This window comes from Schistocerca americana, chromosome 9, assembly GCF_021461395.2.
Source record: "Schistocerca americana isolate TAMUIC-IGC-003095 chromosome 9, iqSchAmer2.1, whole genome shotgun sequence".
In the NCBI taxonomy this organism is placed as follows: domain Eukaryota; kingdom Metazoa; phylum Arthropoda; class Insecta; order Orthoptera; family Acrididae; genus Schistocerca; species Schistocerca americana.
In genome coordinates this window covers 68,497,938-68,514,903 of record NC_060127.1, presented here as the reverse complement: position 1 = coordinate 68,514,903, position 16,966 = coordinate 68,497,938, and the positions used below count along the sequence as shown (strand labels likewise).

General features: G+C 41.1%; 1 protein-coding gene across 2 annotated transcripts in view; it reads right to left on the bottom strand.

Moving 5' to 3' along the window:
• The window catches only part of LOC124550871 (neurofilament heavy polypeptide-like), a 33,807-nt gene that overhangs the window by 6,499 nt on the left and 10,342 nt on the right, over positions 1-16,966 (bottom strand). Inside the window, exons 5-6 of one of the 2 annotated variants that reach the window (XM_047125619.1) lie at positions 10,402-12,136; positions 1,564-1,764 (exon numbers count right to left, since the gene is read on the bottom strand). In XM_047125619.1, the coding sequence (XP_046981575.1) occupies positions 1,564-1,764; positions 10,402-12,136 (1,936 nt within the window). The remainder of the gene's footprint in view (positions 1-1,563; positions 1,765-10,401; positions 12,137-16,966) is intronic. The other variant, XM_047125621.1, reaches the window with a different exon arrangement.

Below are 16,966 nucleotides of genomic sequence, written 5' to 3'. Positions count from 1 at the left end.
GTGAGCGCTCAGCTACGATCTACTCTCTTCTGCAAGAAGGAAGTCAGTACCAAGACTAAGTTATCTGTGCACCGTTCAATCTTTCGACCAACTTTGTTGTACGGGAGCGAAAGCTGGGTGGATTCAGGTTACCTTATCAACAAGGTTGAGGTTACGGATATGAAAGTAGCTAGGATGATTGCAGGTACTAGTAGATGGGAACAATGGCAGGAGGGTGTCCACAATGAGGAAATCAAAGAAAAACTGGGAATGAACTCTATAGCTGTAGCAGTCAGGGCGAACAGGCTTAGATGGTGGGGTCATGTTACACGCATGGGAGAAGCAAGGTTACCCAAGAGACTCATGGATTTAGCAGTAGAGGGTAGGAGGAGTCGGGGCAGACTGAAGAGAAGGTACCTGGATTTGGTTAAGAATGATTTTGAAGTAATAGGTTTAACATCAGAAGAGGCACCAATGTTAGAACTGAATAGGGGATCATGGAGGAACTGTATAAGGGGGGCTATGCTCCAGACTGAACGCTGAAAGGCATAATCAGTCTTAAATGATGATGATGATTATGATGATGATGATGATGATAACCACATTAGTAATCAGAAAAGACGCAATAATAGAGTGTTATTGTACATTTGTAAATATAAAAGAGTAATTATTCAGTGAGGCAAATAATAGTTAACAATAGTTACAGTAAGAGATGTCCTGGCAGCCATATATCAAGCTGTGTTTTGCATAATGTGGGACAAGCATTTGAGACACACACACACACACACACACACACACACACACACACACACCACACCACACCACACGTGTGTGTGTGTGTGTGTGTGTGTGTGTGTGTGTGTGTGGGGGGGGGGGGCACGTGCACGTGTCGGGGGATGGGGGGGGGGGGGGGGTGGGGGGGCGGCGAGTGGAGTGTGCATATGTTGTCTAATTCTGATGAAGGCCTTTCTGGCCTAAAACTTATTTGACAGTGATTTTGTTTGGCCTATCTGCGACTCAGTATCTCCGCCCTGTGCTAAGCACCACACTATCCTTTTCATAACACTGTAATTATGCCATCCTAGATTTTCCATTTTTGTGGCAACTTTTAATTTAGGTTTTGTTATTTTTTATTAAAAATTATGTTTCAGAATTTGTTATTTAATGTTTGTTTCTGATAATAAGTACAGAATTTTAACTACAATAAAAAAGGTGCAACTTGTGTGAACTGAGCTGACTTTTACATTACACATTGATCTACTGGCCATTTTGATGAAATGTTAGAAACATTTTGTACTTATCACCAGTCGAAAACCGTATCTTTTGAAGAGATATTCTTGAGAAATGAGCTTTTGAGAGCTTTAGCACTCATCACGATGCTACAAGTGCTGAGAAAATCTTAACAGGACCACTCCATAAAGTCCTCTCACGAGTCATGGTATATTACATATGGTAATCGGTCAAAACTGGTAACGGCACCATTTGGTGTGATCTGAGGCCAAACTACACATTAAAAACTATACACCTAACTGGCACTTTGGAATGGCCGGACAATCAGATGTATCCTACAGCTGATACACTCACCTTCCTCTATCGCAGATCTTGATACTGTGGCACCCGCAGCCAACTTTGCAGCTTCCACTTCGCTGACCCCTCCCACCTTCTGGCCTCTCAGTGACATCAGGAAATTCAGTCCACTGTCGTCCACACGGCCCGCCGTGTTCCGCTCTTTCAGTATGGGCTCCACTTTCGTACTTGCTGCTGTCTTTCTCTGGGGCGGTTCTGCTGAGGTACAAGAATTTCAAAATGTGAGTGTGAATTTAATGATGAGGAACACACTAATAACTGCAACACAACAAAATCAGTATTGATTCTTTTCTCTGTTTAAACTGTTGCCTTTTAAAGGAAATAATCAATTCTCAAGAGAATCTGTAGAATCTCTAACAAATTTTTAATTTATTCATCCAGGTAACCAATATCACCCTTACAGCCACTAACAGATATTAAAAAAAGATTTGTGACATTTACTCATTGTTTTAGTGTAAAGCTTTTCACTGATCAGTTCCATTTGCCACCACACATCCACCGTGATGCAAATTTATGGAAAATGGAAAACAGTCAAAAAGCCGACCACCTTTTCTACTAAAACTAAATAAAGATGTGACCGAGGTTGTACACACATGTTTTTCTGGGTGTTTTCTCCAAATGTAAGAAATAAAAATAAAGGTCAGGGAGTGGGGTTGACAAAAGCAGTTGCGGGCACTTTGAAACAGCAACAGTAATCTGCAGCCTCCTACTGGGAAATGTGCGAAAACAGGCTCAGGTAGTTGTGACACATACTCATGAATTCAGGATTATGACATACCTGAGATCCTTAATTGTGACAAACTAAACAGGAAAAAGGAAGCAGACTGACAGAGGCTTCATTTCAGGAATACAGTTGGGGTACAGAGATACAACAAACCAGAGCTAACCTGGTGTAGTCACCATCAACTTGACCGCAATCAGCTGTCGAGATAGCTACGAGATGAGCCTTTGGTGAGTAATGACAATATTATGCAAAGTTCTATCACAAAAATCGAAGAAAGTTTGGTTGTCGTAATGGGTACCAGTGGCACCAAATTAATGTCCAGCCATGCAAGCATGACATAAGAACTCAAATTGCATGCGGCAAACAAAAAAGACGAAATGTTAGAATCTGTCTCCAAAAGTTATTTTCAAACAGAGAATCCTGCACTACTGCCTGAGCTCAATTCTCACACCACCAGGATTAATAATTTCTTGAGAGGGAGACTGCAGGACATTATCCCAGATGGAGACTCGTCGACATAACTAGAGGTAACTTCAGATGTGCCCCAGGTAAGTGTGTTGTGATCCTTGCTGTTCCTATTTTACACCAAGATAATCTCCCAATACTTCCTAACATCATGTTGGACCTTCTTTTGCCCAATGCAGTGCAGCAACTCAATGTGGCACAGATTTAACAACTCGTTGGAAGACTCCTGTAGAAATATTGAACCATGCTTCCTTTATAGCCATCCATAATTGCTTGAGTGTTACCAGTGCAGGATTTTGTGCATGAACTGACCTCTCAATTATGTCTCATACATTTTTGATGGGATTCAAGTCGGGCAATCTGGATGGCCAAATCATTCGCTTGAATTATCCAGAATGTTCTTCAAACCAATCATGAACAACTCGGACCCTGAGACATGGCACATTGTCATCCATTAAAAATTCCATTGTTGTTTGGAAACATGATGTCCGTGTGTGACTGCAATTACCCTCCAAGTAGCTGAACATAACCAATTCCTCCAGTCCATGGTCAGTTCGGTTGGACCAGAGAACCCAGTCCATTCGCTATAAATGCAGCCTTTGTTGACAACTTGGTCCATGGCTTCATGGGGTCTGCACCACACACTAACCTTACCATCAGCTCATACCAACAGAAATCAGGACTCATCTGGCCAGGCCCCAGTTCCCAGTTGTCTAGGGTCCAACTGAGGTGGTCACGGGCTCAGGAGAGGCACTGCAGGTGATGTTCTAATATCAAAGGCACTCACATCGATCGTCTACTGCCATAGCCAATTAATACAGAATTTCACTGCTCTATCTTAACAGATGCAGTTGTAGTACAGTCCACATTCATTTCTGTGATTATTTCATGCAGTGTTGTTTGCCTGTCAGCATAGCACTGACAACTCTATGCAAACGCCACTCCTCTTGGTCATTAAGTGAAGGCCGTCAACTACTGCATTGTCCATGGTGAAAGAAGGTAATGCCTGAAATTTGGTATTCTCGGCGCACTGTTGACACTGTAGATCTCTTAATACTCAATTCCCTAACGATTTCCGAAATGGAATGCCCCATGCATCTAGCTACAACTATCATAGGTTCAGAGTCTATTGATTCCATCGTGCACTCACTATCACGTTGGGACCATTTTCATATAAATCCCCTGAGTAAAAATGACAGCTCCACCACTGCACTACCCTTTTATACCTTGTGTATGTGATACTACTGCTGTCTGTATGTGTTCATATCGCCCATCTCTATATGTCCGTATCGCTATCCCACGACTTTTGTCATTCAATGTATATTAATGACCGCAGAGAAAATATTAATAGAAACCTCAGACTTTTCACACGTGATGCAGGTTCCTAAAGTACAGTGCCGTTTAAAAACGTTGTACAAATAAGTAATCAGATTTTGATAAGATTTCAAAGTAGTCCAAAGATAGCAACTTGCTGTAAATGGTCAGAAATGTGAAATTGTGCTCTAAAAGAAGAGGAAGAAGAATCCTATGACTACAGTATCAACAAGTCACAATTGTAATTGGGGAACTCGTACAAATACCCGTGTGGTACATTTTATGAGGACGTTAAATGGAGTGAGCATCACAAATCACTCATACGTCCCACCTCTGACTACTGTGACTGCAAAACCTCTACCAACTGGCCTTCCGAAATAACAGTTACACACTACACCTGTGGCGGAATGGACACTGCATTACCTGTTGTTATACAAAATTCTCCAAATGCAGAGGGAAAAACCGTAGATGTACTACAATATTATTGGTCCCCAGAGGTCGGTCAATACACTATTTGTGGTGGAAAGATCAATCACTGGTCAAACTATTGCTAAAAAGTAATTGTATTTCACAGACATCAAATATCTATGGGTTTCTATTCAAAGCACTTCACAATAGAATGAAAAAATAAAGCTAAGTGTGGGGAAGGTTGATGCCACACTGAAATTCAGAAGAATAATACTAAACAAGCAAGTAGAATACACCTAGAAAGGAGAGTGACTATAAAGCTCCCTCTGACTAATGCCAGATTACTGTTCGTCAGACTTGATATGTTGGATTAATAGAAAAAGAGAGAGGGGAACATTCTACAGCCGCTGTGCAGTTCATCACAGGTTCATTTAGTGATCACAATTCCTAATAACAATGCTCAACTGCAAAGATGCCACAGGCAATGGGCACAGACAGACTCTTATAATTCCTAAAGAGTTCCTCATTAGGTGAATCAAGAAATGTTTTATTTCCTCCCACAAACATCTAGCCAAATAAGCACTACAGTAAAATCAGAGCTTACACGGCACTGTACTGGTGACTGTCACTACCGAGAACAACACGGTGTTGTTATTAAAGTCTCCAGGCTGAAGCCTCGTGTGGTGCAGCTCTCTGTGCAGATCTATACTGTGTGATCCTCTTCACCCCTGCAGAGCTTCTGCAGCCTACAACCTGCTTAATTACTGTATTTGTGACTATTTTCCTCTACCACTTTTACCCCCACACTTCACTCCACTACCGAATTGACAATTCCTTGAAGCCTCTCAACCTCTCTCTTCCTTTTGTCAATGTGTAATAAATTTATATTTCCTCCGATCTGATTCAGTAACTCGTCATTAGTTACTCGAACTACCCATATAATGTTCTGTATTATTTTGCAGTGCCACGTTTCAAAAGCCTCTATTCTCTTCTTGCGTTATCATCTTACTGTACACATTTTATTCCACGTGAGATTACTGTCCGTACCATTACTTTTGGAAAGGACTTCTGAACACTTGAATTAATATTAGATGCTAATTCTCCCCCCCCCCCCCCCCCCCATAAATACCTTTCTTGTTGTCAGCCTGCATTTTACAAGGTGGCCATAATTATGTATATTATGTTTCAAAGGCTGTGGTAAAGAAAAGTAGCAACACAACTTGAACATAAGCACATTACTGTCATACCTTTCCTTACAAGAACTTTAATACCACTTCTCCTTGGCACAGTTCGTCAATGCACCATCCAAATCAATGTGTGCCAGGAGATGAAGAGCAACATCATGACAAACAGCTTGACAGACCAGAACTGGTGTCCCGTGTAACTCCTCTGTGAATATCTCCCCATAATTTGGCCAAATTGTGTATGTGACAATGATACACTGTCCTTTAAAACACCCCATAGATACCAGTTCACTGGTGTCAAATTAAGAGATAGAGCTGATCACTCCACAGACCACATTGACCAATCTGGTGGCTTGGCAATGCTGCGTCCTGCCACTCTCACTCTGATATGGCATAGTGTGGTGGTGCTCCATCTTGCTGCCATTAATGTTGTTGTGCACACAATAAAGACTGCATACTGTCTGTATGCATTTTACAGTAACTATCTACAGTCTCAATATGCATAATTTGAGATCTACCCACTCCCTTTGGTTGTAAAACACTACCAGTAGTGTCAATTTATTGTATAACCTTGTGATTTTTAACATAGAGGGGTCAGTCCCTCCAAACTAAACAGCCATCTTCCATCCCATTTCTGCGTAATCCTTTGTTGCACAATATAAACCCATGCACTGTTCAAGAGACAGCTGTTCCACCATGCTGCCTGACATGCACTAATGTTTCAAAGTCCAGTGACCATTATCCCTCAGTCAGGTCACATAGTGTTGCCACATCAAAACGGTTTGTCCAGAATTACAAATACTAAAGTCCGTCAAACATCATACACAGGGTTATTACAAATGATTGAAGCGATTTCACAGCTCTACAATAACTTTATTATTTGAGATATTTTCACAATGCTTTGCACACACATACAAAAACTCAAAAAGTTTTTTTAGGCATTCACAAATGTTCGATATGTGCCCCTTTAGTGATTCGGCAGACATCAAGCTGATAATCAAGTTCCTCCCACACTCGGCGCAGCACGTCCCCATCAATGAGTTCGAAAGCATCGTTGATGCGAGCTCGCAGTTCTGGCACGTTTCTTGGTAGAGGAGGTTTAAACACTGAATCTTTCACATAACCCCACAGAAAGAAATCGCATGGGGTTAAGTCAGGAGAGTGTGGAGGCCATGACATGAATTGCTGATCATGATCTCCACCATGACCGATCCATCGGTTTTCCAATCTCCTGTTTAAGAAATGCCGAACATGATGATGGAAGTGCGGTGGAGCACCATCCTGTTGAAAGATGAAGTCGGTGCTGTCGGTCTCCAGTTGTTGAGCCAATTTTCCAGCATGTCCAGATACACGTGTCCTGTAATGTTTTTTTCGCAGAAGAAAAAGGGGCCGTAAACTTTAAACCGCGAGATTGCACAAAACACGTTAACTTTTAGTGAATTGCGAATTTGCTGCACGAATGCGTGAGGATTCTCTACCGCCCAGATTCGCACATTGTGTCTGTTCACTTCACCATTAAGAAAAAATGTTGCTTCATCACTGAAAACAAGTTTCGCACTGAACTCATCCTCTTCCATGAGCTGTAACAACTGCGCTGAAAATTCAAAGCATTTGACTTTGTCATCGGATGTCAGGGCTTGTAGCAATTGTAAATGGTAAGGCTTCTGCTTTAGCCTTTTCCGTAAGATTTTCCAAACTGTCGGCTGTGGTACGTTTAGCTCCCTGCTTGCTTTATTCGTCGACTTCCGCGGGCTACGCGTGAAACTTGCCCGCACGCGTTCAAACGTTTCTTCGCTCCCTGCAGGCCGACCCGTTGATTTCCCCTTAAGAGCCACCCAGAAGCTTTAAACTGTGCATACCATCGCCGAATGGAGTTAGCAGTTGGTGGATCTTTGTTGAATGACCTGAAGTGTCGTTGCACTGTTATGACTGACTGATGTGAGTGCATTTCAAGCACGACATACGCTTTCTCGGCTCCTGTCGCCATTTTGTCTCACTGCGCTCTCGAGCGCTCTGGTGGCAGAAGCCTGAAGTGCGGCCTCAACCGAACAAAACTTTAGGAGTTTTCCTACGTATCTGTAGTGCGTCGTGACCATATGTCAATGAATGGAGCTACAGTGAATTTATGAAATCGCTTCAATCATTTGTAATAGCCCTGTACATAGTTATGGACCATCCTATATATCCTGTCCACATCAGCCATCATTCATTATTTTGCTGCCCAAATAGTGAAACTCATCAATTTTTAGAGTCTTATTTCCTAATCTAATACCCTCAGTATCATCTAGTTTAATTTGACCACATTCAATTACCCTAATCTTATAACTTCTCTTTGAGACACTGACACTATAAATTCCATTCGACATTTCATTCGAGTCCTTGCAGTTCCAGACAGAATTACACTCTCATTGGCAAATTGCAAAATTTTTTTCCTCCTCCTCCTCCTTCTTCTTCTTCTTGGCCTTCAATTCCTTATCCAAATTTCTCTTGTTTGCTTTACTGCTTGCTCAATATTGAGATTTAAAAACATCACGTATAGCCTACAAGCCAGTCTCAATCAGCACTTCTGTTTCATTTCCTTTGACTTTCCTAATTGCAGGCTGCTTTCTGTCCAGGTTGTAAATAACCTTTCACTCCCTGTATTTTATCCTTGGTACCTTCAAAAGTTCAAAGACTGTAGTTCAGCCAACACTTCCAGTACCCTTCTCTAAATCTGCAAATGCAATAAATGTTGGTTTACTTTTATTGAATCTATCTTCCTACTTGTAGGGTCAGTATTGCCTTGTATGTTCCTGGAATTGTTTCGAATTCAAACTGATGTTCCCCAAGGTCAGTTTCTATCAATTTTTCTATGCTTCTATAAATAATTCGTGTCAATATTTTGCAACCACAGCTTGTTAAATGGAAAGTTCAGTAATACTCATGCTGCCACAACTGCCTTCTTTCAGACTGGAATTATTACATTCTTTTCCCAACTCATGTCCATTTACTTCCTCTTCCTTTTCTATAATATTGCCTTCAAGTTTAATTCTCTTGTACAGCGCTTCTATATATTTCTTCCACCATTCAGCTTTCCCTTCTTTGCTCAGCACTGGCCTGCTTAGCCATTTTGCAGTTCCTCTCAATCTCATTTTTAGGGGACTATTATCTTTTTTCTGTTTTGTTTGCAGCATTTTTATATTTTGTCCTTTTGTCAATTAATTTCAATATTTCCTGTTTTGTTCAAGGATTTCTATTAGGCCTCAAAGCTACCCACTCATCTATATTATTTCTTTACCTTGTTTCCGTGGATTGTTGCCTAATGTACCCTCTGAAACTCTTCAATTTGGATTTGCACTTCATAACCAATAAATTATGGTCCAAATCCTAATCTGCCCCCAGAAATGTTTTGCATTTTAAAATATGGCTTCAAAATTTGTCTTACCATTTTATAACCTATGTCACACCTTCCAGTGTTTCCAGGTCCCTTCCAACCCTCTTCCCCAATGCAAACGAACCGTTAGAAATGATTAAATTACATTCTGTGCATAATTCCACCAGGCAGAAACCCTTCACGCCTTTCCTCCTATCCATGTTCTCCTAATGTTTTTCCTTCTGTTTGTTTTCCTAAGTCACAACATTTTCTCTCTTGTGTAACTATCTGAATAATTTCTTTTATCTTAACAAACACAGTTCCAATCAACAAACACAGTTTCAATCTCTTCAGTAGCAGAGCTAGAAGGCATATAAACCTGTAATACTGGGGTGGGTGCTGGCATCGTGTCTACCTTGACTACAATAATGTGTTCACTATGCTGTTCATAGAAAGTTACCTGCATTCCTATTCACTAATTATTACACCTAGTCCTGAATTATCCCTTATTCTTCCTGCTACTGACTTCGTTAATTTTCACTATATCTTCAACATATCCATTTTCCTTTTTAAGTCCTGTAATCTTCCTATCTGATTAAAGGATCTAACATTCCACACACTGACCTGCAGCATGCCAATATCGTTTTCCTGATGACCTCTTGAGTAGTCCCTGGCGCAAAATCCAAACGGGAGATTATTTTACCCCTGAAATATTTTACCTAAAACGATGCCATGATCATCAAATCCTACAGTAGAGTTGTACAACCCCCAAGAAAAAAATAATAGCTATAATCTACCTATGCTTTCAGCCATCCACAGTACCCACAAAGTGAGGCAATGCTGGCTGTTGTTACAAAGCCACACTCAGACTATTGCTCATAGAGCTACTGATACATTGGTGCCCTCCTTAACGAACTACTGGTTAATTTGTCCTCTTCACAGCTACTCCTCTGTTGTGGTTGGAGTTGATGCACCTTCGAGGCACGTAGGCCACTCTACATCAGGAATGTCCGCAGTTCAGGGCACAGCGTGCTCGCACAATATGAAGCGCATAAAACGATACTGGCACACTACCATTACCTTCTGCACAGTATTTCAAGGTATACAGACAAAAAAGCAGATGGCGTCTGTGAGACACCTTCCAATTTCAGCCAATTCTCTAACTTGCTGCCAAAGGTCAGAGAAAAGAAGGGGAGAGAGAGAATACAGTTCTCTGTTAAATATTTATGGTTGGTGTACGACTGACTTGCAGGAGAGACAATACAAACACCAGTCACTGCTATTGAATGTGGCTAACAGAATCAGCAGAGACGGCGGCGGCGGCAGCAGCGGCGGCGGCAGCAGCAGCAGCAGCAGAAGAAGAAGAAGAAAAAAATGAAAAAACAAACCTTGGCTGTCAGGAGATGTCGCAGGCACTTTCACTTGTTGAGCCTTTGGTTCCTCAGGTTTGTTGGCCAAAGGCTGTGTAGCTTTGGTTTCGGGCTGACCAACAACAGCCGGAGCAGAGCTCGGCTGTTGTGCCAGCAGAGGTGGCTGCTGACGATCCCGCTGTAGTACTGCCGGAGGTGGCGGTCGCTCCGGTTTCTTTTTCGCCCCTTCGGCTGGACGCGGTTCCTCGTGCCTCGTCTCCTCCTGCACGTCGGCTTTCGCGGTAGTGTGGACACTAGCCTCCACCTCCGGTTCTGCCACATCAGCGGACTCCACCCGGAGCTGCTCCCCGCCTCGAGCCGACGCATTCTGCCCTTTCTTTCTCCGACCGTGCCTCCCTCCACCTCTCTGCTGGCCCTCCGGTTTTTTAATATCCGACTTTCCTCCTTTCTTCGAATAACTGTCATTTTCTGTGCAAATCTGCCCATTTTCCTCCAACTTCTGCTCTGAAACTATGTCTCTTTCACGAGGAGACTTCTGGTGTGTCAGCTCTTCCCGCACATCTGCACCATTCCTCTGAAGAACTGGCTCTCTCGGAATCTCTTCCCTTCCAACTGTTTCCATTTCTGAAGGAATTTTGTCGAGAGTGTGTTTCGATTCCCGAGAGGCAGAAGGCGTGATTCGTGGGTGGTCGTACGTAGCTTTCCGTACCGGGGAGGTCTCTCGCAAGGCACTATCGTCATCGTGTTCCCCGACCGATGCCCCACCTCTGAGAGAAACGTCCTCAGATGGCGTGCCGACTGAAGAAGCGAACTTTGCGGCACCCGGACGGTCATCTCGCACCGTTTCCCTCTCCCGGACAGGTGGAGCTGGAGCTGTGGGCTCGGGTGTACCTTCTCGACCTGTGACCCGTCCGTCTGAGACGGCCCGAGACACAGGAGCTTGCAAGTTGCCAGAGCCTCGAGACACTGTCACAGGTGCAGTTTCTTTTGCCGGTGTGCTCTCCCTACTCTGAAATGGAGACTTCATATTCCCAGATGCATACGAAGGTGGTGACGCTCTCTCGAAATGGAACTCTGGTGACACTGCACACCGGCCACTGTCTCGGGGAGGTGTATGCATTCTGTCGGGTGTCTGTGAGTGCAGGTTTTCAGCTGCACTGAATGAGGACGGTGGTGGCTTTCCAACAACTGTCGCAGGTGCAGCTTCTTTTGCCGGCGTGCTCTCCCTGCTGTGAAATGGAGACTTTAGATTCCCTGAGGTGTACGAAGGTGGTGGTGCTCTCTCAAAATGGAACTCTGGTGACGTCACATCCTGGCCACTGTCTCGGAGAGGCGTACGCTCTCTGTCGGGTGTCTGTGAGTGCAAGTTTTCAGCAGCACCAAGTGAGGACGGTGGTGGCTTTCCAAAGTGAAAATCTTGCACAGGCCCTTCGGGAACACGTGCAGTGGGTACCCTACCCTCCCTGCTGTGGTCATTTGGTCTCGCATTGCTGATGGCAGGATGTGGCGAGAGTGTAAGTTCTGCAGGTGTTCTCTCTGGGGACTCTTCTACCGAAAATACAGGTTTGCTTGTGTTTGTACTCAGTTCTTCAGTCTGTTCATTTACCTGATCCACAACACTGTACTTCTCTGCCTGATCAATCTTGAACAAGTCAGTGGCAGCTACCTTTGGTTTTGGTTTGGACTTACTCAATTTCTCATATGCTCTGTAATTTTCCTTTGCACATCTGTCCATCCTTTGGATCTCATCCTCCTAAGAAAAAAAGAAAAACCAGTTAATATACATTAAAATAACAGCAGTGGCACAACAACACACTAAACAGGGACAGAACACACAGTATACGCGTATACTTAGTCAGGAAAGAACTTTTGTATTGAATAAGATGAGTCTCACAAGAAAATGTTTTAATTTAAGATTACAGAATGTGAGGTTAATACATCTAAAAACTTTAACATCCTGAATGCCGATAACATCTATTCTGGGTCAGAAATATCCTTTCAAATACAGAAATTCGCACCAGAGTAAAATACTACAGTACATTATGTGAAGAAAAAGAAAAAAAACAAGCTTTCAGTCTTTGGACACTCGAGATTAATTTCATGGTGAAAATCGCAGCATCAAAATTCTGCAAAAGAAAAGCTTTTCAATCCGATTGCAGGATGGGTGGGGCTGGCTGACAAATGACTACCATGCACATATTGTTTTTTGGAGGGCCAAGAAAGTTATTCTTTGAAAATACATTTGCTGCAAACTCAATTTAAAATCACTACAAAATACAAATGAGTATTTCAAGACATCACTTTTTCACAGCAAAATTCTATGTTAAACCCTGGATGGGGTTTAGTTCAGTGGTGAAAGCACAAAATTAGACTTTTACATTTTGAAAATGTCAAAATTTGAGGATAAATCAATTGCAAAATCAACTGAGAGTAAGTTTCCATTACCACCTGTGGTACTTTTCTAATGAAATTATTATCATAGCACTTTTTGACAATGAAGTTCATGGCCAAATAAAAATAAGAATGGTTTTCAACTTAGTATGTGAAAAATCCTTTGATCATGGAAAGGGGTATATTCTACCTAAGAATGACATATAAAACACTTTGTACAGCAAGACACTATTGTTTTTAAGAACTAAAATACCATACCATAATTACCAATTATTAACAATTAACTCCAATCTTATGTAAATAAAACTCACCAGTTTTATTTTTGATTTGAGGAAATTTTGCGGAGGGCTTTGCAATGAAACACACACACACACACACACACACACACACACACACACACACACACACCACAGAGAGAGAGAGAGAGAGAGAGAGAGAGAGAGCGCCTCTTTCACCCTACGAGACTGACAACTGCTGTCCGCAAGAAAGTGTTTCTTTGCAGAGAAAAAGTGCAACCTAGCTGGAAACTAAAAGAAAAGTTTAATTTCTAAGACTGCGGAAAGAATTATAAAACTGATGCAATATTTTCCCAGATGCATCATGCTGAGAGCAAGCAAAAAACGTTTCTTCTGTATTGCGTGGGGAAAGGGCGGAGGGGGAGGAACAGAGACAGTGGAAGCGAGAGCACAGAAAGCTCTACCCAAATTATAAAGTAGTTTTATAAAATAACTATTCAGTATACATACATTTTGTTCTTTATTTAGACACTAGTCTCAAATGTTACAAGCCTCATTACCAAGAGTGGCTGCTGAACTGAACAAACTTTTGTTATAATACCTTAAAAACGGAGGAGATAGTGTACAAAAACAATTACTTGAAACTGGAAACATCCAAACAAGTTTTGTATTTTATGTTCATTCCGAAAAGAGACATATTATTACAATGATTTTTATTGATTATTTAGCTGTTTCTTTCAAACATTAGAATTTAGATACCATTTTACAGCAGGGGAGTTATGCGAATTTCCATGCAAAACTTTGAAAACAGTTTGGCCCATGTTTCTATCACCATAGGCAGCTCAAATTTCATACTGAATTATGCTTTTGTTGTTGTTGTCATCATGGTCTTCAATCTGAAGATTGGTTTAATGTTGCTCCCAGACTCCTCTATCCCGTGAAAGCCTCTGCTCTTCATAGTAACTACTGCAACTACAATTTCCCCCCCCCCCCTTCGCTCATTTCCCTCCAATTCTGCTCAGTACCTCCTGATTAGTTATGTAATCTACCCACCCAATTTCCAATATTCTTCTGTAGCACCACATTGCCAAAGCTTCTGTTCTCTTCTCATCTGATCTGTACATTGCCCATGTTTCACTTCTATAGAAGGCTACACTCCAACAAATGCCTAGCACTTAAATCTATATTTGATGTTAACATAAAATATTTTAATGTTATGCACTGTATAGTGTGTAAAAAGGTGACTGGGTAACTTACTCGCTCACTCTTTTTGAGCCATCGAACCTCCTTGCAATACAAGATTTTCTTCCACAAAACATTAAAAATTACTTCTGTCTCTGGGACTGCATTGCTATGCTGTTATCCCAATATTTCACGTGTGGCAATGTTTTTAACAGAAAGCAACAAAACTTTTTTCTTGGGACTCTTCCGGTGTTCAGAGAGTGAAATGAGTTTAAAAGACAATAAAACTCGAGGAACAGAGCCTGCATCTAAATATATGAGTCAAAAGGCAGAAGCCTACACAAAGCAGCAGGTCTTGGAATGTAAACAGAGGTTATATACAAGGACAAAAATGTCAATTAACCATAGCAGCAGATCTAAAATTTTTCATTTTTAAATAAACTGCTTTTGAAGAATGAGTAATTCTTATTTGTAAAATTTGCATTGCTTTGAAACACTGAGTTGTTATAATAAATGCAAAATGTTGCTTTAATAACAATTCCAACAGAAACGAGCAACACAAGGCATAAGAACTGGTACAGAATTGCTGAAAAAATAATGTGGCATGTCAGCTGGTACTCATGTACATGCAGTGCGCAAGACTTGTCCAATCTGGTCTACATTGTAGTTTCTCACTGCCAGTGTTGGATGTCAATTGTATTACAGAATGCCATCATTCTTAGACTGGAAGTTTTTACAGAAGTCTGGTATCAATGAAGTACAATGCTCCATTTGCTTAATATGATTAAAAACGGGAGGAGCCAGAACAAACTTGTTACATATTACAAGTAGGAACTTAAAGCTTAATGGTTCATTTATAGTTTCCAATGAAAATAGAAAGTAGTTGATCTGCTGCCTGTGTCTAAATAACATGCATTTATCTGCTTGTAGCTCTTGAAAACAAACAAATTAACACCGAAAATAAAGTTCTTCAACTTCAGTTTTCATTCTTTAGCACTGTATATTCATAACATCCAAATAACGGTACAATCCCAGATTACAACATGATTTTTAAGCAATGTTTCAATAAATTAGAATCTGTAGGAGAATACTGGTGATATGGTGTAGTAGTTAACTACTTATCACTTTTTCACAAAAGCAACAAACAGCAGATAGACTAAGTTATCTTTTATTTGCCTATTTAATTTAATATTTTGATTCTTTGCATACTATAACTGAGGGAATCAAAATTTTTCAGACTTTGTTCGATTTCTATGTTTATTACATGATATAATAGGGAAAACCCAAAAATTCATTATTTCAGAAGCCGGTTCTTTTGAGTGGTTATAATAGTCTGGTCCAACTGGTATTGAAAAAAAAAAAAAAATAAATAAAAAATGATATAACCGGAAACAGGTTGTTTCAACGATAACCACCATCCCTATCTGGGCTGAGGGATGGACTGAAAAAACTGGCACTGACTGACAAAGACAAGCTATCCTCAGAAAATCTACTTACAAGAACCAGTTCCAAGAGAGATATATATTGCTTGTGTAAGAATTGTGAAAAGCAGGTTGTTCTAATTACAGTGCAACCTGAGCTCATTCAGCAATAATTTCTGCTGCACTCTACACACAAATAGAATGGAAAAAAGCCCTAACAAATGGCACAATGAGACGTCCCATCTGCCACTGTGGTCTGCAAAGTATTGATGTAAATGTAATATCTATCTTTTGAAATAAATGCCATTATTCAAATTGTGTGTTGTAATATCAACCATGTTTTCTGCGAAGTGTGGCACATGGACCAGAAAAAGATGAGACTTAGACAAATGGGGACACTAAAGGACCTCAGGTAACTATATACTCTAAATGAAAATACACAGTGGTGAGTATCTGGGCGTGTACAGGTGCACTTTCTTCAGCTCATCTACAACTGGAAAAGAGGTGAAAGGACATAAAAGCTGAAGTTTCCACAAAGTGAGTTGTTCCTACAAATGGTATGGACAGATAAGAGTACAGAGGCAGCAGACAACTCTACACAAAGGGTCTCTCAAAAACTATATGCTCCAAAATGAAGTTACAAGAGAGGTCTGAAAAGTTCTCTGCCTGACAGTGAAAATGACAATTTATGCTTTCAAAGAAATTTCATTTTTCAACAATCTTCTCTAATATCAATACATTTCATCCAGTGGTGTTCTAGTGCCATTATCCATTCTCTGTAATGTTCCTCTGGAAGTGTTGTAAAGTACCTATCTAGAACTACAATGGATTCTGGATTGAATGAAAGGTGCTGAATGTCCGAGCACTTCATAATACTAATTTGTTAATTTCCTCAGTGCCATGACACTTTTGTAGGCAGGTGCATTATTCAAATTTTTCTTCTTTAAGCCACGACCGTTTCTGCAAATGCTTACATCCAGTTTCATTAGAAGTTGAGATTACTATTCTCCAGTTACGGTTTCACCTTTTTTGAGACAGCCAACCAACAAAAATTCCTTCCGCATCCCAAAACACAGATGCCTGATCTTTCCCACCGATGGCACCGTCCTTGGCTTCTTTGAAACTGAAGAGCCTGCTTCCATCCACTGCACAGACTACTGTTTGGATTCGGGAGTAGTGGAGAATTCACGTTTCACCCAATGTCATGCACTGGCACAAAAAGTAACTTCTGTTTTCTTTAAAACGCACCAAGTACTTTTTAGAAAGTGTCCTGGGAATGCATTTGTGATGCGCAGCAAGTACATGTGGCACCCACCTTGCACAAAGCTTTCTCATGTTCAGTTCCTAGTGCAA